This window comes from Notolepis coatsorum (assembly GCF_963971535.1).
Source record: "Notolepis coatsorum genome assembly, chromosome: 16".
Classification (NCBI taxonomy): domain Eukaryota; kingdom Metazoa; phylum Chordata; class Actinopteri; order Aulopiformes; family Paralepididae; genus Notolepis; species Notolepis coatsorum.
The window spans coordinates 71,338,459-71,363,904 of NC_140180.1; the positions used below are offsets into that span (position 1 = coordinate 71,338,459).

Consider the following 25,446-nt stretch of genomic DNA (forward strand, 5'->3'; position numbering starts at 1 on the left):
CGGGCTCGACGGCCTACTTTAGTTTGCCAAAGGATTGAGTCTGTCTACTTTGTAACTCAAGCGTGGTTTCGTAACTGGTTTCTGGGGTCTTAGGAGGGTGAGTTGCTTGAGGATTATTGCTTACATTCTTCCCCCTGGGGGTTTCTAGGGGCCACTGGGTGCGTAACCTGTCTATCTTGCTGTATGAATGACATGTCTCAGTCTCAACTTTTTTTATGAGGCTCAAAAAGGCAGGTGCTCAAGCACCCCTTGGGCTCTATGTGTGCACGTGCCTGCTATGCAGCCCTGGGTAGAAACAAGCTCATCTGGACGATGACCATTTGAGACGTGGTGTGCAGCTTCTGTTAGTAGTTAACTACGTGTACATTTCAAGTACAAGTCTAACTACATGTTTCAGTAGTTGAGTGTTGAGTATGGCATGCCGGTGTGAACTTGCCACGCCCTGGCCCTTAACCCTCGAGTCAACCTTTAAAAGAATCACACCTTTAGCCCTTTGCCGAAAACTGCGATCTCAGTAAAAAACATATATTTTTCATGTATTGTTCAAATTTTTTTTCATGAATATCATTATTAACTTCATTCCTCACCATACATATCGAATATTTATTCATTTTCAGGATTTTAACCATTTTTTAAAATTAGAATTAGGGTTAGGGTTAAGGTTGGGTTGGGTTAGAGTTAGGTTTATGGGGTTAGGGTTACCCTAACCCTAACCCCCCTAACCTGTTCATTTTTGCGACTAGGGTGGAAAGTGTGACACATTTATGCAGTGCGCTTAATAGTGATTTTTGAAAAAAAAAAAACATGGATTATTGGAATGTGAGTCAAAGGTGTGAGACTGAGCTACTTTCCTGGCATATACATAAAATATAGCCAACGCTATCAAAAAAAAAAAAAAAAAGGCTATTTGCCGAAAAAGGGTGACTGGAGGGTTAAATCAAACACACCCACATTTGCTCCGTGTAACTATGAGATTCCGGACTCAGATTGTGGTCGTTTTCCATAGTGTAGTTTAGATGTAGTTGAATTACTTCTCAAAGTAGTGTTAAATCCTTTTTGTTTTGTTTTGTTGAGTAGCTAAGATTTTATTAGTAGTAAATTCATAGTTAGTTAGTAGTTTCACCTTGGTCTCTGATATCGAAAAATCCTAAATCCAGTTTGAATGATTTTGAATTTTTGTATTTCTCAAGTTTCTCTCCCTCTTAGTCAAATAATTGACTCATCGCTCATTAGGGTCTTAAACTTTACGTTAATTGGTTATTATTATTATTAGTATTATTGTTGTTGTTTTCGTTTTTCAGCCTAAATAAATTATTTCTTGCAAAATGACAAGCATATCTCTACCAAAACAATAATTTACACAATTATATTTTGGTCTTAACTAGCGCTAGATTTAAAGAGCGTATTGTGCTTGATCACAGTTCATTCACAGAAGGAAACGTGTGAAACTAAATTTTACACATGTGTCGTCTATTAAATTAGTACATTTTTGTTAATTCAACTACTCAACATGTCATCTATTTAATTAGTTGAGAAATATGGGTATTTGTCAACTAGTAATGTCTCTAGTGGAGGACAGCACTAGTAGTAGTAATATGTTGAGACTGTTGGATATAGTGGTAACTTTTATAAAAAAAATCTTAATTGTGAGATAATCTTGTGTGAACTACTTAAATGTGGAACAAATTGAGAGAGCAGTGTCCGACCACAGGACCAAGATAGATATTATAGACATATTACTAATGTAGTCTAAAATAATCTCTTCTCTGAATAAGTAGTTTTCTGCTGTGAAGGACCCTTGTTCAATGCATAGATGTAACCATGACAACATTATGTAGTATCCATTGTTACTAACTACACTGAGCACAATAAATGTATTTTTCAGTAAGACGTCTGCTTTCTGTGAGTTTTATTGTATGCTAATATCTATTATACAACAGTTAGTTCCAACCAAGTCATCTGATTGGACAAGAGGCATTCCACGAGTGCTGATATTCAGTATAACAGCACTGGGACATTTAACGTAAGGTTATGTATAACCAAGTTCTATGAATTATGGCGACGCTCAGCATCAGTTGCATAATATCTCGCTTCAGTGGATATGCACTGAATACATTTCAAAATGTACCTTTACATACCAACATCCGTCTGACCACACCCCCATCTGCTACCTACATAAGCAGGGGTGGGGCCACACACTCATCTCCTTCCCAACAAATTTCACCACAATGAAAGATCAAGGGCCGCAGCGGCGTCCTGATGCTGAGCGTCGCCATAATTCATAGAACTTGGTTATATACATAACCTTACGTTCTATTTCATTATGGCTTTCGCTCAGCATCAGTTGCATAACAGGAGCTGAGCGGGAGCCATAGCTCGACAAATGTACCCCGCTGAGGCCCCCCACAACCATCAGACCGGGGAGGACCGAGCCCCCCGACCCTCCCTAATGGAGGATACCCCCCTATTGGAGGCTTACGGGAGGGAGACGGATCCGACCGTGCGAAGAGGAACTCAAGCAACTCAACGCACAGGGTGAGCAGACCGTGGCTTGACCCCACGACTACACACACGCACAACACGCTTGCCACCAGGGAACGAACGGAAGGAACAAACCTTGTTACTGCCCCCAAAATCACGGGGTCAAGAGCAAACCCAACCCCGTGGCAAGGCTGTAGCAGCGGAGCGCGAAGGAAGACCCAGACCCACTGAAGGGACTGGATCCCCTGGAAAAAGGGGGCCCGGAGAGGTCAATGACGCCAGGCATCAAGACCCCACCAGGTGGTCACTTAGTGACACCGCCCCCCACATCGCCAGCGTATTCGGATAAGGCCCCTCTAAGAGCGGGCCCTTTCCCCCCAATAGCACACCGCCTGGCACACTGACCCTGCAGAACAGGCAGTCAGCATGGCCGTAAGCACTCAAAAAAGGTTAACCAACGGAAGCAGGCAGCGCACCGGGGAAACCAGGCAGCAGGCTGTAACCTGAGCCTGGAGCACTGCGGACGAGACAGGCGCCAAAGGAGTCAGCTGAAAACAGCCCCCCCGGCGGAAGGGGCGTATGCTGGCATTGTTGATCACCATGACAAAGCCTCCATTAAAAAAAAACCACCCAGAGGGGTCGAGGCAGAGAAGGCTGACATGATTGGCAGACGTCATGAACGTGCAGGGGCACACTCAACCGGGTAACCCGGGAGTTGACTCTGCTCCAACACACCAGGGAATCAACCACCCTCTTGGTACCACATGCGGTGGTTGTTCCTATAACCCCTCAAGAAAAAACTCCAAAACACACCTGCGGGTATACACTGGCTATACCGCAGTACAAGTGTTTCAGTTTTCAAAAAAGGGTTATTCCAGGCCTACGGGTCGACGAAACATTACTTCGGACCGGGCCCGGCGGCTCGGGAAGCACACAGGGTTACCAGAGGAGGTCCAAAAGACCACCCCAACAGCCCCCTCTTCGCCACGCGTGAGAGAGGAGCGAAAATAATGGAGAACCAGCCCTAAGCTCACCGCACTTGGTATTCCCAGGCGGTCTCCCAACCAAGTACTAACCAGGACCGAACCTGCTTAGCTTCCGAGATCGGACGAGATCGGGCATGTACAGGTTGGTATGGCCGTAAGCCATTACGATAGTGCAGAGTACAACATGTACCCAACAAAGGGTCTCCATAACGCCTAACCCTGTGACACCCGGGCCGACCCGGAATTTTTCCCCCCGAAAAAAAGCACAAGTCCCTCAGGGTACCAGAACAGCAGGTCTGCATCCCCGGCGGACAACGGGTTAACTGAACTGGACCAGCGCGACCAGACCAGTCCCGTGCCCTAACCACGCCGACATGCCCACTCCAGAAGAGGGGGTAGGTATGCGTGTCGATCTAAAACATGAAAAGAGGGCGCCACCCAGACTGTCCCATTTGGACCGCGCTCAGTGGCCCACCCCAAGGGCGTGAGACCCCTCTACCTATGTTCTGATCTATTCCATTAACATCCCCCAGATATGAACGAGAATTCATCGAGACAACCTAGTAAACTGGCGCTCGGAAGAGACAAAACTCCATCCCAGTTGCCCTATAAAAACGCTGTTTTAATAACAAGCAACCAAGGCGCACCAGCCTCATGCGTGATTCCCATCAGAAACACCCAGAGCCAGCACTTACATACGCGTCGAGACCCAAACACATCAATGGATAGTCTAGCAAGACACCAAACATTGTTCCTCCAAGTCGCCTGGGAGAACGACAAGGAGCCGTCGTGCTTCATGTTCCTTCCTCTTTTTATTCAAAAAAGAAAGAAACACAGACTGACATGAATCCCACGTGACGCAGCTGAGGGTAATTTTTTTTTACATTTTTACATCCCACCACCCTCGCCACAGGGAGGAGACGGAAATCCCCAGAGAGACTTCCCACGCAAGCTGTATAGATTGAAAAGAATATATTGCAACATTGAGCTATGTAACACTTGGTTTAGGGCTCTCCGAGGAGGAGGCACTGAACCAATACACACTCAACAATCGAATTGAATCGAATACACACACAATAGAGCAGAACTCCTTTTTGAAGTTCTACTCACCTTGACAATCTGAGGAGGAGGCTCTGAAACTCTGAGGAGGCTCCCTCACAGGGAAGGAGAGTCCGAACTCACAGAAGGCACTTCTCCCCGAGGAGGAGCTTCGTGAGGAGGAGCTCTGACAACTCCCTGAAACAGATCCATAACATGGACCTGAACAACCCACGGAAGTCTTACCAACAGAGACGCGCTCAGTGACGTACTCTATGGCGGGGGAATTTCCGCGGTGCACATGCCCAATCTTCCAGGGCGTGGGACCATGAAACTCCCTCCCCCCCCCCCCTCTTACCCTGTAACGTGCCGAACAGCAACGTGACAGGAACCTTGAAGGACAGGAGGTTTTAACCCCTGACCAAACAGAAAGGGGGAGGAAAGGATTACCAGTTCACCCCTTTACGACCCCACACCCATGATACGATGTAATGACAAGTAGAGCATGACAAAGTCATAGCCTGCTACATGAAGCATCGAACAGCCTCACATAGCTCATGTGCTAACCTGCTATCTGATTTTTACTAAGGAAAAAACACAGAACAGAGATGGCCCCCTTTAAGAGCCCCGGTACCAGACTTACATATGTGCTTCTGTGGGCCAAACCTAACCCAGTTGTAGATAACAAGACACACACAACCCTTCATCACAACAAAAAATGGCAAAGTACACTCTTGCTACAGAGGAACGCCGTTTTTCATAACGAGAGAATACAGAATCCTCGATTACGTATTGGCCACAGGCCTTGCTAAGCACACATGATAAGTGACCAAACAATCTTTTCTTTAGGAAAAAATTGTTTCTCAAGCGGAAAGCACAACCCCAGCAATTAAGCTGAGGGTTACATCGTATCCCCACAAACACAGTGACACAATATATTGTAAACAACATGTCTGAGAGGAGGGGGGGAAGCCCCAGGGAAACCGGGGGGATCACCCCTCCTTCCTTACCCTTGATACGACCAAGTTGAACAGGTAACCCTGTTAATGTGAACACACTGTTCATTGTCATTACAGGCTGAGAAAAGAATTCATTCCTCAATCACATGTCACTAAGCATAGCTTCATAGGTTAATTAACCCCCTTAGTTGTGAGTTCACGTTACATGAACACACATGTTCTCATCACAACTAACCAGATCATTTTTCTTTTACACATGTAAACAACAACCCGATTTCTATGGAGAGAGAAGCTATACCAGTGACAAGACAATTCACACACAACACGCGTCGTATCCTCAATGTATTGCAGCAACACACGTTTTGGAAAACATCATTATTACAAACATTTAGAAGGGAAGGAAAGAAGAAGTGTTTAAAGTCCGGTCGGGACTCCTACCCTGAGCGCAGGCCAAGAGAACTGCAATCTGGTTAACGGGACAGCGAAGTTGAATGAATGAATGAATGAATGAATGACTTCAGTCTTCCTACTAGTGTCTCACAAAGACAAACAAGTGGTTGAGCAGACATTGAGTGCAGAACTAGAGAAGGTTAGCGACTGGCTAGGCCACAACAAGCTGTCCCTCCACGTGGGGAAGACTGAGTCAATTTTATTCGGGTCAAAGGTCAGGCTCAGAAAATCGCCATGTTTTAACATTAGAATAGGAGATACTGTTCTCACAGACAAAACATCTGTGAAATATCTCGGTTGCGTCCTGGAAAACAGCTTATCAGGGGAAAGCATGGCTCACCAAGCACTTACAAAGATAAATGTTCAGGACTAGATACCTAGCCAGAATCTCTCATTTTTTAGATCAGTCAGCGATGAAGATTCTTGCTGGAGCTCTCATACAGTGTCACTATGACTATGCGTGTGGCTCCTGGTACAACAGTGCCCCCAAAAGTCAGAAATTAAAACTACAGACATCACAAAACAAGCTAATCAGGGTAATACTAAGGCTACCTGCTCGAACCCACCTTAACCCATCTCACTTTGAGGTCATGAGATGGCTTAAGGTGGAAGACAGAGTAAACCAGATAGGGATGTGCCTAGTTCACAGAATAGTGCATGGGGTAGTGCCAGTGTACTTTAACAACTACTTCAACCGAATCAGAGACACCCATGCTTACCAAACTAGGCGCAGCTCAACTGACTTTGTGCCAGTCAGATTCAGGAGCTGTATGGGGAAGGAGTCATTTTTATATTCAGCAGCTGTCTATTGGAATAGTCTGCCCAGTGAACTGAAAACCATAGATAGACAGTGCCGTTAGATTCAAGTCCAGCCTGAAGACATGGCTCAAAAGGGACTATACCTAGACACTTAGCTTAAGGCACCCTTGCATGTTGTATGAGTCTGTATGTATATAAATGTTAAATGGTATATGTGATGTGTTGTGATGTCACGTTTTGTATGATGCATGTTTTAAGCATCACATTCTCCCACCCCCCTACAAGGACCACAATGGAAATAAGCTCTGAGCTTTTTTGTGTTTCATCCTTGGCAGTATATCCCGACTGTGCTCTTCTGTCACATGTTTATTTTTTATATTGTCAAATAAAGTCATTCATTCATTCATTCATTCAAACTGTACACAACGACATAACAAGCCACACTTCAGACAGGCCGCCGTCTGAAACCCTCCTCATCCTTTAAGAGAGAAGAGAAAAAGAAATGTCAACACAGTTTACAACGGTGATTTTACCAGACATACGGCGGAGCCGGCACAAGTCCCATCTGGGCTGCAACCGACTTGAACATGGATCTTCTGATAACGAACATCCATGCCCACATTTCCTTGTTAGGGTGTACTTTCACTTTTATGTGAAAGATGGGGCCTGCACGGGACAGAGAAGCATTCGCTTGTCCAGAGAATCCTGGGTTCACCAGGTCCTGGACGCGGCCCACTAGTTGACCATCATGGGCTTCAGACCAAGATCCTCCACCGTCGCCTAAGAGGCCGAACAGAGGACCCTAATCTGGGGCCGGCTTTCGTAAAAATTGTCAGCTAGCCCCCATAGCACTAACAGACAACTGGCGCTCGCAAGCAAAACATTACTCACCCAGGCTCGAAAACCAACCAGTCCCTCACAACAGACTTCCACAGTCCAGCTGCATGGCCGGAGGGCCAAACCCATCCAGCCGCAGCAAAGGAGGACTGCAGTTTGGGGAGTATATCAGCGACGCGAGCCCCTAATACGAAAAAAACGGTGGAGGTTTAGAATGATCATCATCTTCCAGACACTCCAGTGACGAAGACAATATCGCCGTATTTTCTCCAAAATAGTGAGAGAGAAAATAAAGATATAATGTCAACGTATCTCCTTGTTCTTCTGTTTTCCTTTCTCCAGCTAATACTTTCTTCCTCGCCAAGTGGTGGTATACAGGCACTATATTGTGGATGAAATTTGAGAAGGAGATGAGTGTGTGGCCCCACCCCTGCTTATGTAGGCAGCAGATGGGGGTGTGGTCAGACGGATGTTGGTATGTAAAGGTACATTTTGAAATTTATTTAGTGCATATCCACTGAAGCGAGATATTATGCAACTGATGCTGAGCGAAAGCCATAATGAAATAGAACTATGTGTATTACTGTACTCCACACATAAGTGTTCTATTACTAACCATTCATTGGTAATACAAGTTGAAGAGCACAGTTGTGATTTTTTTTTGGCAGAGCTAAATAAATGATTAAATAAACAAACAAATCATAATGTGTTGTAGTTTATTACTGTTAACTAATAAATGGGGATTATATTGTATAAAACAATCGGCCCAACTACGGCTGAATCACAACTGTGCTGATATTCAGTGTAACATAGCAGCCCCTTTCTGGACTGTAAATCATGCTAACATCATGTCATATATGTTACGATGAATTGAAAATGGGGGACCCTGATGTAAACAAGACGAAAGTCTTTCTCTGGTCTGCATCCCCTTAACAATTGTATGTATTGAGCTGTACTGTACTGTACCCATTCTGCAATCTGTTAATAAAGTTTTCAATCAATCAATCAATCAATCAATCAATCGGTTCAAATAACAAACTCGGCAAGACCGACGGCTTCTCAGTTACAGTGGGTGACAATATTGTCACAAGGAAAGATGAAATTACATACCTGGGTTCCATCCTAGAGGCAAATCTTTCCTGTGACAAAATGGCATCCAATGTAATAAAAAAAAGTCAAACAACGAACTCGATTCTTGTACCGGATCTCCTCTCTGGTAAACAAGAATACCCTGAAGACTCTGGCAGGAGCACTCATTCAAGGGTACTACGACTATGCTTGCACCTCATGGTACCAAAGCACCTCAAAGGCGCTAAAAACTAAATTACAAACATCACAAAACAAACTGGTCAGACTACTGCTTGACCTTGCTCCTAGAACCCACCTCACCCCTGCCCACTTTGACAACCTATGGATGGCTTAGAGTAGACGACAGAGTACAGCAACTTGCAATGGGCCTGGTCTACAAGATACACTACACCACTCAGGTACCCATGGCATGTACATGTCGAAATACTTCCCAAAGGTCAGTGAATATCACGCCCACAACACCAGAGGGAGCTCCACAAATCATGTGCAACCCAGATTCGGCACAAACAAGGGACTAAACACGTTTCGCAATTATGCCACATCAATGTGGAACGCAATCTGTTACATACATTTTTCATTCATTCATTCACTTCCTCTCCTGTGATATTGCTTAATTATAGTGTATGAGGAATAACCATATCTTGTTGTTCCAACGCTCGTGAAGCAGATGGAAATACTTTGAGTGCTCGATGACCACATTGAAATGAACACTACTCCTGTATATTGCGTTTCGATAACCGACTCGAGGTGCTTGAGGTTGTAGGGTGTACTCAATACTCGGGTCCACCAGAGGGCTCCGGTCTGGAGAGAGGGAGTGAGCAGAAGGTATTCCCCTACAACCCCCCCCCCCCCCCCCATTTTACCCCCCTTTCTTTATTTTTCTGAGGAGGATGGGGCTGCTAATCTAAACAGGGCAGCTGGAGCCTGCAGAGTTCCTGCAAAGCCTACAAGTCTGACCCGCTTTCCCGCCGTGTTCTCCTCCAAGTCTGACCTCCTTTTCCTGCTGTGTCCTTCTCCCAACTCTCACCGGCCACTCCGGCCCTAGAGACCCCTAACACCCCGTCCCGTCTACGCACACACCATGAAGCTCTGGGTTCTCCTTTGCCTGGCAGTGCTCTGGGTGGAGCTCCACAATGGTGAGTAACTCTCTTCTTGCTTCCACATCTGGCACTTTTCTTTGTGCCCTTTCCCCTCCATTCGTTTTCCTACTGAGTCTTTCTTTCAGCATGGTGTGATTTCTACTGACTCCATCCATCACGATTACCTATCTCTGATGTGAGAGCAGTGGTGAGGATTTAGATAAACTGAGGTTTGACAGAGATTGCCTGAAGCTCCCTGAGCCTCTATGATGGGAGTATAGGTGTGGAAGACAGCCAAGTATATACTGTACATAATAAGACAGTAACTAATCTCATGTATATATCGTGTCATGTGGCTTCAGGGACATGCTGCCTCAACTATTCTCTGCATATTGGAGATTCTAGGCAAGAGAAACTGGAAAATGTTTTATACGACTTATAAGAGGTGTTTTTTGTCGGGGCCAACCCGGTCTACATAGAACAGTAAAAGAAAAAACCACAAACTCTCTCCCGACACTTTTGCGATAAACCTTTTTGACAACTGGTTTTCTACAGTTCATATCTCCCATGACCTTTTATGCTGAAGCTATGAGAACATACTGTATATCCACGTCCATCACATGTAATAAGCTACTGATATTATTCATAATAAACAGAATAGAGTAGACTGATGACTGAGGGGCTGGGGTTGGGTCAGGACATTTTGTGCCAGTAATAAAATTCTCCTGGAATCCTCCTGGGTTCCTGTTGCACTGTTGATGCAGCTGGGAGGGAAGTATAGAGCAGCGCTCCAGATGGGTAAACTGAACATGGTTCACCACTAGTCTGACTTTCTGCTCTCTGTCCATGTTCAAAATGCATCCCGGGGCAGTTCAGGATGGTAGTATTTCTTATTCTTAAAGGTTCTATAGATAACATTCAGCCACTATATGTCGCACTAGAGCAGTAGCATGTAATTTATCAGGTGCATTCCATGTGGGGAAATGGAAAGTAGGGAAGCAATACATGCACACAATATGTAAACGTTTATTTTTTTTTAAATCTTTTCAATGATAAATTCATTCATTAATAAAATGTTTTTGGGGAAAACCAATACTTTTATTACTCTACATAAATGTTTATCTATAGCACCTTTAATCCCTTCTTCTACTCCTCTCCCTATACTACATCTCAACGATATCTCTCCCTCATGCTTGTTTAGGTGCCTGCCAACAACCCAAACGTAGGAAAGATGCAGGAGAGAACCGCATCAGGCCCGGGGGCAAGCGGGTGAAGCTGCGTCATCCCAAGCTGAAGGAGAAGGACGCGGGAGAGAGAGGCCAGTCCCTGCTCACACAGGTCCTGGACAAGGGCCGCTTCCTGCGTCTGGCCGACAGCACCACCCTGACTCCTGGCAGGGCTATGGAGCTGCGGTGTAAAGGTGGCAACATCGGCTGGTCCTACCCCCCCTACCTGGACACCTTCAACGACTCCCGCCTCAGGTATTTCACTGAGAGATGATCCTTTCCCTTTGTTAATATTATATCAGGTTTGTTCAAATTTTGAGGGGAGCCATCCATCCCAATAAACCCTGGGTTTCTCTTCCTGCACATGCTTCTTTAAAATACCCATGTGTTTCTTTATTATTGTTTTAATTATGTGCAAATAAACTTAATCGCAGTGTGTTTATAATGAAGGATTTGTCTGTGAGTGTATTTACCTTTGCTCTCCCCACTTCAGCATAAAGCAAAGTGACAAGTACAGTCAGTTGATCCTGACGTCACCCTCTGCTGCCGACACGGGGTCGTACAGCTGTTGGGTTCTCCTGTGCGATGGAAACGAGTGTCACAAGGACCCTGATCGCACCTCTGTCTCATACATCTATTTCACAGGTGAACATGTGACATCCAACAGCCCTGAGGCAGCGGGTCTGAATGTGTGGTCCGGGGAAGGGTCCTTGAAGGGTTCCCCAGAAAATCTTTGAATAGTTTGCTATAGGTGCTATAGATAACATTCAGCCGCTAGATGTCACACTAGAGCACCAGCATGTAATTGATCCAATCATGTATATTCCACGTGGCGCAATGGGAAGTAGGGAGGGGATACATGCACACAACATGTAAACGCAAAATTTATAAAATATTCTGCACCTTTCTAAAATCTTTTTTTCAAATGATTACTATACATAAAGATTTTATCTATAATATACCTTAAATGTCTCCATTTCACAATTTAGCTCAAGGAGAGGATATAGGAAAGAGTGTGGAAAGTTTTGGAGTTATATATATCTTATAATATTCTCAGATGGGGTCCCTCAGAAATAATCGTATTAAATGGGGGTCTGTGGCCTAACGGGTATTGGACAACAGTGTCCTGTATAGGGCATACAGTATCTTTTTGTTTTGTTTGTATACTCATGAGGGAGATACATAATACCTGACTTCCACTGGCTCCCGGTTAAATACAGGACTTCAACATTTTACTCACCATCTACAAGGCCCTCAACAACTTGACCCCCCCCCCCCCAACCTTTCTGACCTCCAACAACATGCCCCTCCCGACGCATAAAAAAATGCCCCCACACTGCCAACATTCAAAACCACCTCTTCACAGGCTTCACACCTAAACTGCTGTCAACCTCCCTTGTTGACACAGAATTGTATCATTATTTTATTTTTTTATATTTTTATATGATCCATGTAAAGTCTTTGGGTACCCAGAAAAGCACTATATAAGTCTGATATATTATTATTATATATGCTTTTTATATATATTTTTTCTCAAACTTTTTTCTCAAACCAGAAAGGGACAGTCTTTTTGTCCCTTCCGCCATCCACTTTGAGATCGTCTACCTGCGCCCGGACAATCCCGCCATCGTGCCCTGTCGTGTGAGTGACCCGTCAGCTAAGGTATCCCTGCACAAGGAGGTTCCCCCAGAGGAGATCCCAGCGGACGGGACCCTGGTGTCCTATGACCCCACCAAGGGCTTCATCCTGCAGAACCCCAGTCTGGAGCACAGGGGAGTCTTCTACTGCAAGGCCGTGACCCGGGCCACCCCGCAAGTCTCCACCAAGTACCAGCTGCTCTACGTGGAGGGTACCGCAATCACGCATTTTGTTTTATTGATTGCAAGCATCAGAGGCTTTTTCACTGAGTCATGAATCAAGAAATGCGTCAAAAGCTCACTTTTATGGTGCTGCTCTCTGCTTTAAGTGGATCCCTGCCAAGTGAGATTTTCCCTTCAATGGATGGAATTTTCTGTCTTCTATGTATTCTAGCTGCAAGTTGTGTCAGTGGTGAATTTATGACATGGAAACAGGGTGCGGTTCAGTCTGAAGGAATTTCACAATGTTGACTGATACAAGGGAGTAGATCATTTCACACATGCTGCTTAGATGTCAGCTGCACGTGCTCCCGTCTGACCATGTCGATATGCTGATTTTCCTCAACAAGAAAGAACAAATAAATCGGGACCATGCGAGTCAGTCTGACTGGCTATTATGCCTTTATCTAGGCTATTTTGTTGCAACATAATGATTGTAATCTGTTATTTAGTTAGGCCTATTGGACATTTTCGTCAACATAAGTATATTTTTAGTTTTTGTTTATTTATTTAAGTTAATATAACAAATTTGACTTTGTTAAATACATGCTTTAGATTTTTTTAAGTGGCGTTTTTTTGTTGTTTGCTCATTTCTAGCCACATATCAACCATACAGTTAGGCAAATTAACCTGTCCACACTGAATTAAACCCTCTATTTTACTCCCAAGACTGCTATTCTTTTGGATTTATCCATGGTTAGCTTACTGGGGGTCGGAAACTCAAGATTAGTCACCTGCAGACGGCAGGGAAAGGCAGGGTGTGATGGATATTTTAGTTGACGCAATATTAAACACTTTTTTATTTCAGTGTCACAGTATCACCTCGATCTCGTTCCTTTTAAAATAAAAATAGCCATTATTAATTTCCATAATTATTATCATTTATTTTCAAAGCTACAGGGAGCCACTGCAGAGGGGGAGCCCCTTTCGGGACTGTGATGCACGCCAACATGGTTGGACGAGTGAATACACCATCCCTTATATGACCATTGAAAAATCCTACAATTAAGTCTGTCTCGCTTTTCTCTATCAAAACGCTTGTCGTACAGGTGTCGCAAAGAAATTTCAAAGGTACTCACAGTTGCACGAGGGTTTTGGACAGACAAACGCTAGGGTTTGAAAGCTCGGCGTTGCTAATAAACATTTTAAATAATTTTTATAAACTGGTCAACACGGCTTAAACCGGCTTTATTTCCGGCTTTGGGTGATCACAGCGCAGGCGCATCAGGCACCCAAAGCCGGAAATAAAGCCGTTTTGAGCCGTGTTGACCAGTTTATAAAAACGATTTAAAATGTTTAAAATGGTCAATCACTCCATTCTGATTGACAAACTAAAAACGATTGGTTTTTATAGTTCCTCAGTGAGCTGGATGCAATCCTACCTGGAGGGGAGAGAACAGATGGTGGAGGTAAACAGTACCCTACCCCCCCCCCCCCCCCCCCACCCCCCACCCCCCTCCCAGTGAGCTGTGGTGTTCCACAAGTAAGCATACTAGGACCGCTACTGTTCCTAATTTATGCAAATGACATGTCGTCAGCTTGTGACTGCAACTTGTTCCTGTTCGCGGACAACTCAGCCCTGCTGGTCTCTGACAGGGACAAGTTACAGGTTGAAAAAGCCTTCAGCTCTGAACTCGGCAGAATCGGCACCTGGCTCGCTGATAAACTATCATTAGACCCGGGTAAAACAGAGTCCATTCTCTTTGGATCAAATAACAAACTCAGCAAGGCCAACGACTTCTCAGTTACAATGGGTGACAATATTGTCACAAGGAAAGATGAAATTACATATCTGGGTTCGATCCTAGAGGCAAATCTTTCCTGTGACAAAATGGCAACCAATGTAATCAAAAAAGTCAACCAACGAACAAGATTCTTGTACCGGATCTCCTCTCTGGTAAACAAGAATACCCTGAAGACTCTAAAAGGAGCACTCATTCAAGGGTACTACGACTATGCTTACACATCATGGTACCAAAGCACCTCAAAGGCACTAAAAACAAGATTACAAACATCACAAAACAAACTGGTCAAACTACTGCTTGACCTTACTCCTAAAACCCACCTCACCCCTGCCCATTTTGACAACCTAGGATGGCTTAGAGTAGGCGACAGAGTACAGCAACTTGCAATGGGCCTGGTCTACAAGATACACTACACCACTAAGGTACCCATGTACATGTCAAAATACTTCCCAAAGGTCAGTGAATACCACGACCACAACACCAGAGGGAGTTCCACAAATCATGTTAAACCCTGATTCGGCTCAAACAAGGGACTAAACACGTTTCGCAATTATGCCACATCAATGTGGAACGCCCTACCCACAGCCGTAAAATAATGTGAATCCCTACCCACCTTTAAAACCGCTCTAAAAAAGCGCCTACGGGAGGCCGCAATTCGAAACTGGCCCCGATAAATGTCCAACAACCCCCCCCCCCAATGTACAGTTTCCTCCCCCTCAAATGTATATATTCTCTTTTAGAAACTCGGCCTGTAAATAAACAGTACTGTATATTTGTATATCTTGTATGTCATAAATGTTATGATGAATTGAAAATGGGGGACCCTGATGTAAACAAGACGAAAGTCTTTCTCTGGTCTGCATCCCCTTAACAATTGTGTGTATTGAGCCATACTGTATTGTACCCATTCTGCAATCTGTTAATAAAATGTTCAATCAATCAAGTCATATAAGGGATGGTGTATTCACTCGTCCAGCCATGTTGGCGTGCGTCACAGTCCCAAAAGGGGCCATGCAGAGGGGCTGAGGAGCCGCATGACGCTTCAGAGCGGCGGGTTTCCGACCCCCGATTTAGACAAATGGTTCATTACGTTCTATCTCTTCTCCACAGTTCCTAGTGGGCCACCTTTTGTGAGCCTGGAGGCCTCGTCTGAATCTGCCAGAGGCGGTGACAACATCAATGTCACCTGCACCGTCTTGGGAGAACCAGACGTGGATGTGAGCTTCACCTGGATTTACCCGGGCCAGGTGAGGAGGACGATACCCGTTAACTCTTTGACTGCCACGCTGTTTTTCCATCTTTACTCCCTGGAGCCAGCTTTTTTGACAATTTTCACGATGTTTGCAGACCCATCGTATATTCTATATTATAGCTCTTGAGACAATAGTATGGCTCATTTGACAGGCACTATTTATACTCCAACAGGGGAGTATACGACGCTGGAATAATTACAAAGGCATGTTTTATGATGGGGTACGGTAAAATAGACGTTACCTTTTGTCAGCAGGTCCACCAAAAGCCTGTCCACTCTTGTTCCAAGTGTGATAACAGGATCAATAAATATAATATTAGTTGGCCCGTTAGCAATGCCAGGCTAATGTTACATCCAGGAACGTACGTCCAAACAGCCTGTTTGAAAATACTAGAATCCAACATAGTCTGGTGAAAACGCACCTTATGTTATGGATGGATCGTCACCGTTTGTCCTCTTCCTCTTCATAATAATATCCAATAGTTCGCTCTAGGCGATCGCCATTGCCGAACGTTAAGTTTGCTGTAGTCTGGGGAGCTCTCAACTCAGTGACAAATAATGTTACCTCCTCGGCCGGTTTGAGTATTTTTATGATTTACCAGAAGTGCTGAGTCCAATGATGATCAGTATATGGAGAGGTTGGTCATGCTGACATGGTAGAGGAGGATCACCAGTATATAGATGTTGGTCATGCTGACATGGTAGAGGAGGATCACCAGTATATAGACAGAGGTTGGTCATGCTGACATGGTAGAGGAGGATCACCAGTATATAGACAGAGGTTGGTCATGCTGACATGGTAGAGGAGGATCACCAGTACAGTATATAGACAGAGGTTGGTCATGCTGACATGGTAAATTAGGATTTAGGATCACCAGTATATAGAGGTTGGTCATGCTGACATGGTAGAGGAGGATCATCAGTATATAGAGGTTGGTCATGCTGACATGATAGAGGAGGATCATCAGTATATGGAGAGGTTGGTCATGCTGGTAGAGGAGGATCACCAGTATATGGAGAGGTTGGTCATGCTGACATGGTAGATGAGGATCATCAGTATATAGAGGTTGGTCATGCTGACATGGTAGAGGAGGATCATCAGTATATAGAGGTTGGTCATGCTGACATGATAGAGGAGGATCATCAGTATATGGAGAGGTTGGTCATGCTGACATGATAGAGGAGGATCATCAGTATATGGAGAGGTTGGTCATGCTGACATGGTAAATTAGGATCACCAGTATATGGAGAGGTTGGTCATGCTGACATGATAGAGGAGGATCATCAGTATATGGAGAGGTTGGTCATGCTGACATGGTAGAGGAGGATCACCAGTATATGGAGAGGTTGGTCATGCTGACATGGTAGAGGAGGATCATCAGTATATGGAGAGGTTGGTCATGCTGACATGATAGAGGAGGATCACCAGTATATGGAGAGGTTGGTCATGCTGACATGATAGAGGAGGATCATCAGTATATGGAGAGGTTGGTCATGCTGACATGGTAGAGGAGGATCACCAGTATATGGAGAGGTTGGTCATGCTGACATGGTAGAGGAGGATCATCAGTATATGGAGAGGTTGGTCATGCTGACATGGTAGAGGAGGATCATCAGTATATGGAGAGGTTGGTCATGCTGACATGGTAGAGGAGGATCATCAGTATATGGAGAGGTTGGTCATGCTGACATGATATAGGAGGATTATCAGTATATAGAGGTTGGTCATGCTGACATGGTAAATTAGGATCACCAGTATATGGAGAGGTTGGTCATGCTGACATGATAGAGGAGGATCATCAGTATATGGAGAGGTTGGTCATGCTGACATGGTAGAGGAGGATCATCAGTATATAGAGGTTGGTCATGCTGACATGGTAGAGGAGGATCATCAGTATATGGAGAGGTTGGTCATGCTGACATGATAGAGGAGGATTATCAGTATATAGAGGTTGGTCATGCTGACATGGTAGAGGAGGATCACCAGTATATGGAGAGGTTGGTCATGCTGACATGATAGAGGAGGATCATCAGTATATGGAGAGGTTGGTCATGCTGGTAGAGGAGGATCATCAGTATATGGAGAGGTTGGTCATGCTGGTAGAGGAGGATCATCATTGTTTGTCTTGGAAAAAAAGCCATCGGGAGAGCCAAGTGCATGAGGCGAGAGGGGGTAATGCATGAGTTCTTGGAGGTTGATGGGCATATCCAGATCCAAAGTAGAAGACCTTGCCTCCTCCCAAGGTCTGTCGCATCCCACATTTATAGCGAGTCAACTTCAGAGTTGCCTGCTACAAAAGAGCAGACCAGCCAATATTTGAGAGGCCCAAACCCTAGATCAGGATATGGGCTGGGAGAGGATGATGGATGAGGGGGTGTTAGAGCCTGTCTGGACGGTTGGACCCATCCTCCCTTCTTCTCTTGTGGTGGTACTGGCCCAGAAAGTGGAGTCAGAAGAGCAAGAAGCTCTTAATAAGGAGGCAGAGTATGCAAAACATAATGTGGATGAGCTGGAGCAATATTAACCTAAATAGATCTCGTCCAATGCACTATATTTTAGTAAAAAGAGAAAATAGAGATGTGATATACGTTTTTTTTCATCGTTTCTGGCTTTTTATGTCCTGAAAATGTATCAAGATGTGTTTGAATCTTAAACATAACAATTGTACTGAATTCCTTGGGTCAAACTTGTTTGGATTTTTTTTTTATTTGTCTCTATATGTTGTTAACTTCAAAAGTTATGCGGTTTTCTTTTTCAGGTTTTGGTTCAGGATAGGTGTAATAAAGGGTTAAAAATAAACCCCATGGGACATTATTTCAACATGTTACCTGGCAGAATCTTAAAATAGACACTTCAAGGATTAAGAAAAAACAGGTGGTGAAAAAAAATCCACCCTATGCAGGTGGACCTATGTTTCCATCTAGACTAAAATGGGGAGACTGTTCCATGTTTGACTGCCTTTTATAGACAGGACGTTTTGGCCAAACGTGGTCAGCAGGGGCGGATTTAGGATTGTAGGAGATCCGGGGCTTAGCCCAGATAGGTGCCCATGTTAGCGGGCACGGATTTTTTTTACTTCGACACCACAACCTTTAACTTATACCACCACCTTAAAGCAGACAAAAGGCACTAGAGAACACTTAAATTCACACCCTTTAATTAATGAAGCAAACTATAATAATTTATAATAATAATAATAATAATAATAATAATAATAATAATAATAATAATAATAATAATAATAATAATAATAATAATAATAATAATAATAATAATAATAATAATAATAATACTGTTTGTATAGCACCTTTCATACAAGAATTGCAGCTCAAAGTGCTTCACAGCAGTACAAAAAGACAGGCATAAAATGAGCACAACATTGGCAGATCAAGGTCAATGCATAAAGGGCAGACATAAAGCATAAAATAGATAGCAGTAAAATAGACAAAGTCAAGGTAAGACATAGAACATTAAATCACATCGTTTTTCATATTAGGATCTAAGATCTAGGGTTAACTCGCCGAACATTGAGCGGCAGGACCCCCGAAAACCAGAGTATAGTCGGGTTTTCATCGTTGTTTCTTTTATTCGATATTTCCATTCATAAAGACATGTCGGCAGCCTGTGTTATCACATATCTCAAAAGCTATGTTTCTAAGGTGGAAGAATTATGTTTTTGTCAACTTGTTGATTGTGATTTAAAGCTTAGGTCTGAGTCTACCATAACACCAAGACTTAACTCACTCAAATACAGTTATTTGACTACAGATGGATAGACTACAGATGGAAATTAGCTTCTGCTAAATCTGGTGCAAACATATTTTCATGTAACAATGATTAATTGTCAAAAAAAAAAAAAAATATATATATATATATATATATATATATATATATATATATATATATATATATATATATATATTTTTAATAGATTCTGGGCTTTTCAGAAAACATTCGGGGCTTGAGTAGCCACCCCCTAGCCCCGCCCTGTCAGTCTACGTTGGACCATGCAGTCACCTCTGGTGTCTGACCTGGTGCAGTCCAGTGTTTCTTTTTTTGTAGATGAATTCCTATACACAGTGTGCGATCCATAGCAAGATCTTTGGGTGAGCCCGCGTCGGGGGTTGGGGGGGGGGGGGTGCGCGGTGCGCGGCGAGGAGTGCTCAGGACAACTCACTTACCGTCCGGCCGTCGGGGGGGGGGGCTTCCACAGCACATTCCATGATAAAAAAAAATCTATTTAGTTAGATAGAGATGATTATCTCTCAGACTCCTGACTTACCCCCATCTCCAGCTTCTTCGGCGCCGGCACCGTCACCGATCGTTGTAATATTAATAATAATCCCCACGGCCACCGGAGCAGCACCAGCCGCAGGTGTAATTGCGCCTGTAGATGATCCGATTCCCGCCTCCTGCTGCTCTGTCAGCTTCACTGTCTTCGTGAAACCAAAATTGGTTAGGCTTACTTGTTTTCGTTTAGACATTTTACTGGCTGTCAAAACGATCACTGTCTGTGTCAACAAGTAACAGCCACAGCACAGGTTACATACGGGTCAAGTTTGATGTGTGCCGACAGTGCCGTGCAGGCTGTAGCGCCGCCGCGCACCGAATGGTAATTGCAAGAATAGCATGCATGTTGCCATATTACGTGTGAATTAGTGCGCAAATCATTAATCATACATCCAAAATAGCATACGTTTATTATTATACACGATGATGATACAGAAAATTACAGAAAAATGAGAAATGCATGGCAAAAGTAGCATTTATTTTCAGTAATTTAGAGACCCCCCAAAAAATCGCAAATCAAGTTTGCAGGGGAGCTGGTGTCTGATCTAGGGGAGCTATAGCTCCGCGGGCTGCGTGTAACTGTTCCGCAACAGTAAGTGACTTCCGGGGTAGGCCTGATTGGCCCCGACAGGCACGTGACGCGCAACTTTCTCTGCCGCGCGGCACGCTCCGCGGAGCCGAGCGGCAGAGCTTACGGAATTACGTAACCGTCCAAATACGCCATGACTCTCATTCGGCGCTATAGCTCACCTGGCAGAGCAGCGGTCCTGCGATCCTGCGGTCCGTTGTTGGTGAGTTCGAATCCCATCAAATATTTTTTTTTTTACGTGATTTTTTTTTAACGTGTATTCTTTCGCCGGTTAAGGTTAGGCATGGTTAAGGTTAAGGTTAAGGTTAGGCATTGTTTCGGAGTTGGTTAAGGTTAGAACGGTTAAGTTTAGGCGCTGTTAAGGAGCTGGTTAAGGTTAGAGTTTGTCTTAGAGAATGGCAATATTCTTTCTATGGTTAAGGTTAGGCATGGTTAAGGTTAAGGTTAAGGTTAGGCATTGTTTCGGAGTTGGTTAAGGTTAGAACGGTTAAGTTTAGGCGCTGTTAAGGAGCTGGTTAAGGTTAGAGTTTGTGTTAGAGAATGGCAATAGACAGCCTATTTCCGCGCGACAGCTCTCAGCAGCCTCGTTGCGCGTCCTGAGTTTGCCGCGTCACGTGCCTGTCGGGGCCAATCAGGCCTACCCCGGAAGTCACTTACTGTTGCGGAACAGGTACACGCCGCCGGGCTCCCCTCCTGGATCGCACCCTGCCTATACAGGAGGGGGAGCTAGTCCATGTAGGCATTTGTAGATGAAACAAGCGCTTTTTAAGACTTAGAAATTTTGGCAAATACCTTTTTTTTTTTATCCACGTTTTCTCCTTATTTTTCTATTTTTCTCCCATACCAATTTCGTATGGCCAATTCTCCCCTTCAATTCTCCCCTCCCCTGTCTTGAACGTTGCTCGACTATGCCTCCCACTGGTCGGTTGTAGTGAGGATAGAAGTCTTGCATCACGTGTCCCCTCCGGAACACGAGGAGGCACCCTGTCGCATCTTTTCACCAGACAGCGCGGACTCTCAGTGGCGAGGAGTCCGAGTAACCCGTGGGAGGCTCACGCTGCCCCCGATACTTCCTGTCTCTGCTGTACAGGCGTCACCCAACCGACCTGTAGGAGTCGCTGTCCACAATGTCCAATCCCCACCCATCGACTTTCCACCCGCTACCTCTGCCAATTGAGAATAGATAGTATGACTACTGGCCCAAGCCGCAGGCAATGCCGACTCGGGGAGTCGAGACCGGAGTCTCTTGCATTGGTGACGAGTGCAATCTCCGCTACGCCACCCAGCCGCCCGTCCTGGCAAATACCTTGATGGCTCTATGATAAAGCTGTTCGATGGGTTTCATGACAGTGACACCAGCAAATGACCAGTTTGTGAAGCAGTATTCAATGTGTGAGAATATCATGCAATGAAGATACGTTTTTGCACGTTAAAAAAGGACGGATGTGTCTAAAATGAACTAAATAAAAATGTATTGTGCGTTTAACTTTTTTGATATGTTTCTTAAAGGATAGGTTCGAGACCAAGATGATTCCGAGGTACTTGAAATGGGAAACCAATTCCAGTTCCTCCCCCCCCAGAAACACATTAGACCTTGTGATTCTAACTGGTCGTTTGCTGAACATCATGCATCGTTTTTTTTTGTATTTAGCAGTAGGCATGAGTTTTGCAACCAGTGTTGGACCTTGTTCATTGCATTTGTGAGGTTACATGAGATCAGGTCACAAATCACAAATTATTGTTAAAAAAACACACAAAAAATATAATATATCAAATGCAATATAGATTTTTCTGGGGGGGGGGTTATTACAGGCTAGCATATGTCAATGATTAGCAACAACACTGATTTTGATGGATTTTTGTTTTTTGTAATGTCAGATTTAACAACAACTCTTTTCAGAAAAGTGGGAGTATTTCATTTTTAATCTGACATTACAAAAAACCAAACATAAAAAAAATGGTTATGATCAGGACTGAAGTTGAATAAAAGATGTACGACTGTTTAGACTGTTACTCTCTGTACTAGTCTGTTTTTAATATTTTAGGATTTAGCACTTTTCTTTTGCTATGCGACTTACTGTGAAGCACTTTGGTTGACGTGTGTCATGTGTCATGTGTCATGTTGAAGTCATGTCGAAATGTGCTATACAATTAAATTAGATTGATTGATTGTCACAGTGATCTCCTGGTTGTTCCGCACTTAGGTTATCTAACTATCGCGTCGCTGCAACTAGAAACACTGGCCTAGCCTGCTTCTAAGTTATGTGGCCTGAATTTTTTTTTATATTATATATATTATGTAATTATATATATTTTTTCATCAGCACAGGCCAGGCCAGAAAACTCCCGGTGCTCCCGATGGCCAGTCCAGGCCTGCATACTGCCATCAATAAAAGCACTTGCAGTGTACATACATTAGTATTTAGTAATGCATAATTGGTCAAACAAACTCAATCTTTGCAACTTCAAAGAAAGCTTGCTGTATTACCTACCTCACACACAGCAGTAGGGTGCAGGGTTACAGCTCAGACTGCATTAAGCCCTCTGGCATCTGAACATTCAAGAGGGGACGTGTCTAAAACTGACAACTTAAATGGATGGAATATTGTAGTGACGGGGCTGCTCAGAGTTGTGCCTCAAGTTCCCAGCATGCTTGGACTTTGTGCCTCAGTTAAACTAACTTACTCTAACCTAACCTAAAGGATACATTGGGGGGAAAATAGGGACAGTGCAGATCGAGAAACATCAAAATGTTAGCTAGATATTAGCCCATCGGTTCCTTGCAAAAACTCAGAAAATATTTGCTAATGGCCATATAATGCGTTTAGAATATAAGCAGGGTTTAACTATTTTGCAACACCCCTAGACTGTCTTCATCATGGCACCCACTTTGGGAAAGCCTGCCCTAGTAACCTGTATCACATTTTATCCACTAACAGCAGTCATTAAGACACGTTATAAAATTTTCTTGCTATGTTTTCACCACTCAATAGGGCACTTTAGCATGACGTTTTTTTAAACCGTGGGGGCACATGGTCAAGTTTAACCATTGGAGGGGCACCAATGAGCACGTCCTCTCATTTTCGCCACTCAAAAGGGCACTTTAGCGTGATGTTTTCAACTGTGGGGGCACATGGTCAAGTTTAACCATTGGAGGGGAACCAATGGGCTCGTCCTCTCATTTTCGGCACTTTAGCGTGATGTTTTCAACTGTGGGGCACATGGTCAAGTTTAACCATTGGAAGGGCACCAATGGGCACGTCCTCTCGTTTCTTTCACTCAAAAGGGCACTTTAGGTTTAGCGCAATGTTTTCAACTGTGCCACATTTAGACCATTGGAGGGGCACAAATGGGCACGTCCTCTAATTCTTTCCACTCAAAAGGCCACTTTTGCATGACATTATTTAACCGTGGGGCACATGGTCAAGTTTAGACCATTGGAAGAGCACTAATAGGGCACACTTTCTCATTTTCCGCCATTCAAAAGGGCACTTTAGCTCGCATTTTTCAACCGTGGGGGCACCAGGGGGGGGGGGGGGGGATCGCCCCCCTTGCCCCCCCCCCCTGAGTCCGCCAGTGTTGGAGGGGACATGCGATGGGCTTCTATCCTCCCTACAACCGGCCAGTGGGGGGCACATGCAAGCAACGTTCAAGAAAGGGGAGAGGAGAATTGGCACGGCTAAATTGGGATGGGAGAAAAATAGAAAAAAAAGGAGAAAGTGGATCAAAGAAATTAATAAAAGGATAGCATTTTCTTTGGAGATTGAGCTTATACCTCCAAAAATAACAGGTAAAAAGTCTGTAAATTGTTTTAGTAAAATATCTACATTTGAAAAACAGTATTTGAACTATTTTATCTATGAGTAATATCCAAGTTAATTTCAAAAGGAATGTATTTAACATAATCGTATACTAAACCGGTGCGGTTTCTCTGCTGTTCAGGACCAGCGACCCACCAGCACCCAGAGCTCGTGGAGGCTGTTGAGCAGAGGCCTGGGCCACACCACCCGCAGCTCCCAGAGCGTCATCACCGTACAGGACCTGGAGACCATTGATTTCGGGAGGTACATTTGTCGAGCCAAGAACAAACACGGCGAGACAATGGTATCGACCAACATCGTCTCTAAATAGCCGAGGCATCATAATTATAGGTTCGATGTGAGACGTATATATATATATATATACACACCCTACATATCACTGTCTCACACCAACCAGAACACAGACGTCTAGTCAAAATCCGAATGTAAGTATCGATGAATAAGGTTACTTGAATGTATATTTTTTAAACTGTAGACTGTGTGCATATAATAAAATATCTGCTACCTAGTCCTGTGTGGGTCCATGTGGCAATATACCATTCCATTTACCACTGGAATATCATTTATAATAAGGCGAGGAGGAGCACAACTTTGAGTATGTTGCCTGTGAGATACAAATAAAGCTACACCTGAACAGTTAACCGTTTCACTGCTGTTTACACAGGGCCATGTTTATTATACCAAGTAGTATCTCCCAGCTTCCTTTTGCTCACAGTGCCTCAACATTATTTTTGGATTAACAATGACTGAAGATAGAAGAATTACATTTGTTTTTCTATTTTTCTCCCATCCCAATTCCACTGTGCCAATTCTTCCCTCCCCCGTCTTGAACGTTGCTCGCATATGCCCCCCACTGGCCGGTTGTAGGGAGGATAGAAGCCTTGAATCACGTGTCCCCTCCGGTACACGAGGAGGCAGCCTGTCGCATCTTTTCACCTGCCAGCGCGGACTCACATTGGCGAGGTGTAACGTGTGGGACGCTCACACT

The 25,446-nt window shown here is 44.2% G+C and overlaps 1 protein-coding gene across 1 annotated transcript; it reads left to right on the forward strand.

The window, feature by feature from the left end:
- Positions 1-9,490: 9,490 nt before the first annotated feature.
- pdgfrl (platelet-derived growth factor receptor-like) lies at positions 9,491-24,966 on the forward strand. The gene is made up of 6 exons (XM_084331309.1): positions 9,491-9,735; positions 10,880-11,159; positions 11,398-11,549; positions 12,460-12,753; positions 15,616-15,752; positions 24,580-24,966. Exons 1-6 carry the CDS (start codon positions 9,681-9,683, stop codon positions 24,766-24,768), a joined length of 1,107 nt encoding a protein of 368 aa, XP_084187435.1. The 5' UTR covers positions 9,491-9,680; the 3' UTR covers positions 24,769-24,966.
- Positions 24,967-25,446: the final 480 nt, after the last annotated feature.

Coding starts and splice junctions, on each gene's coding strand:
- pdgfrl (XM_084331309.1), top strand. CDS start 9,681: ATGAAGCTCTGGGTTCTCCTTTGCCTGGCAGTGCTCTGGGTGGAGCTC. Junction 9,736..10,879: donor CTGGGTGGAGCTCCACAATG/GTGAGTAACTCT, acceptor ATGCTTGTTTAG/GTGCCTGCCAACAACCCAAA. Junction 15,753..24,579: donor CCTGGATTTACCCGGGCCAG/GTGAGGAGGACG, acceptor TCTGCTGTTCAG/GACCAGCGACCCACCAGCAC.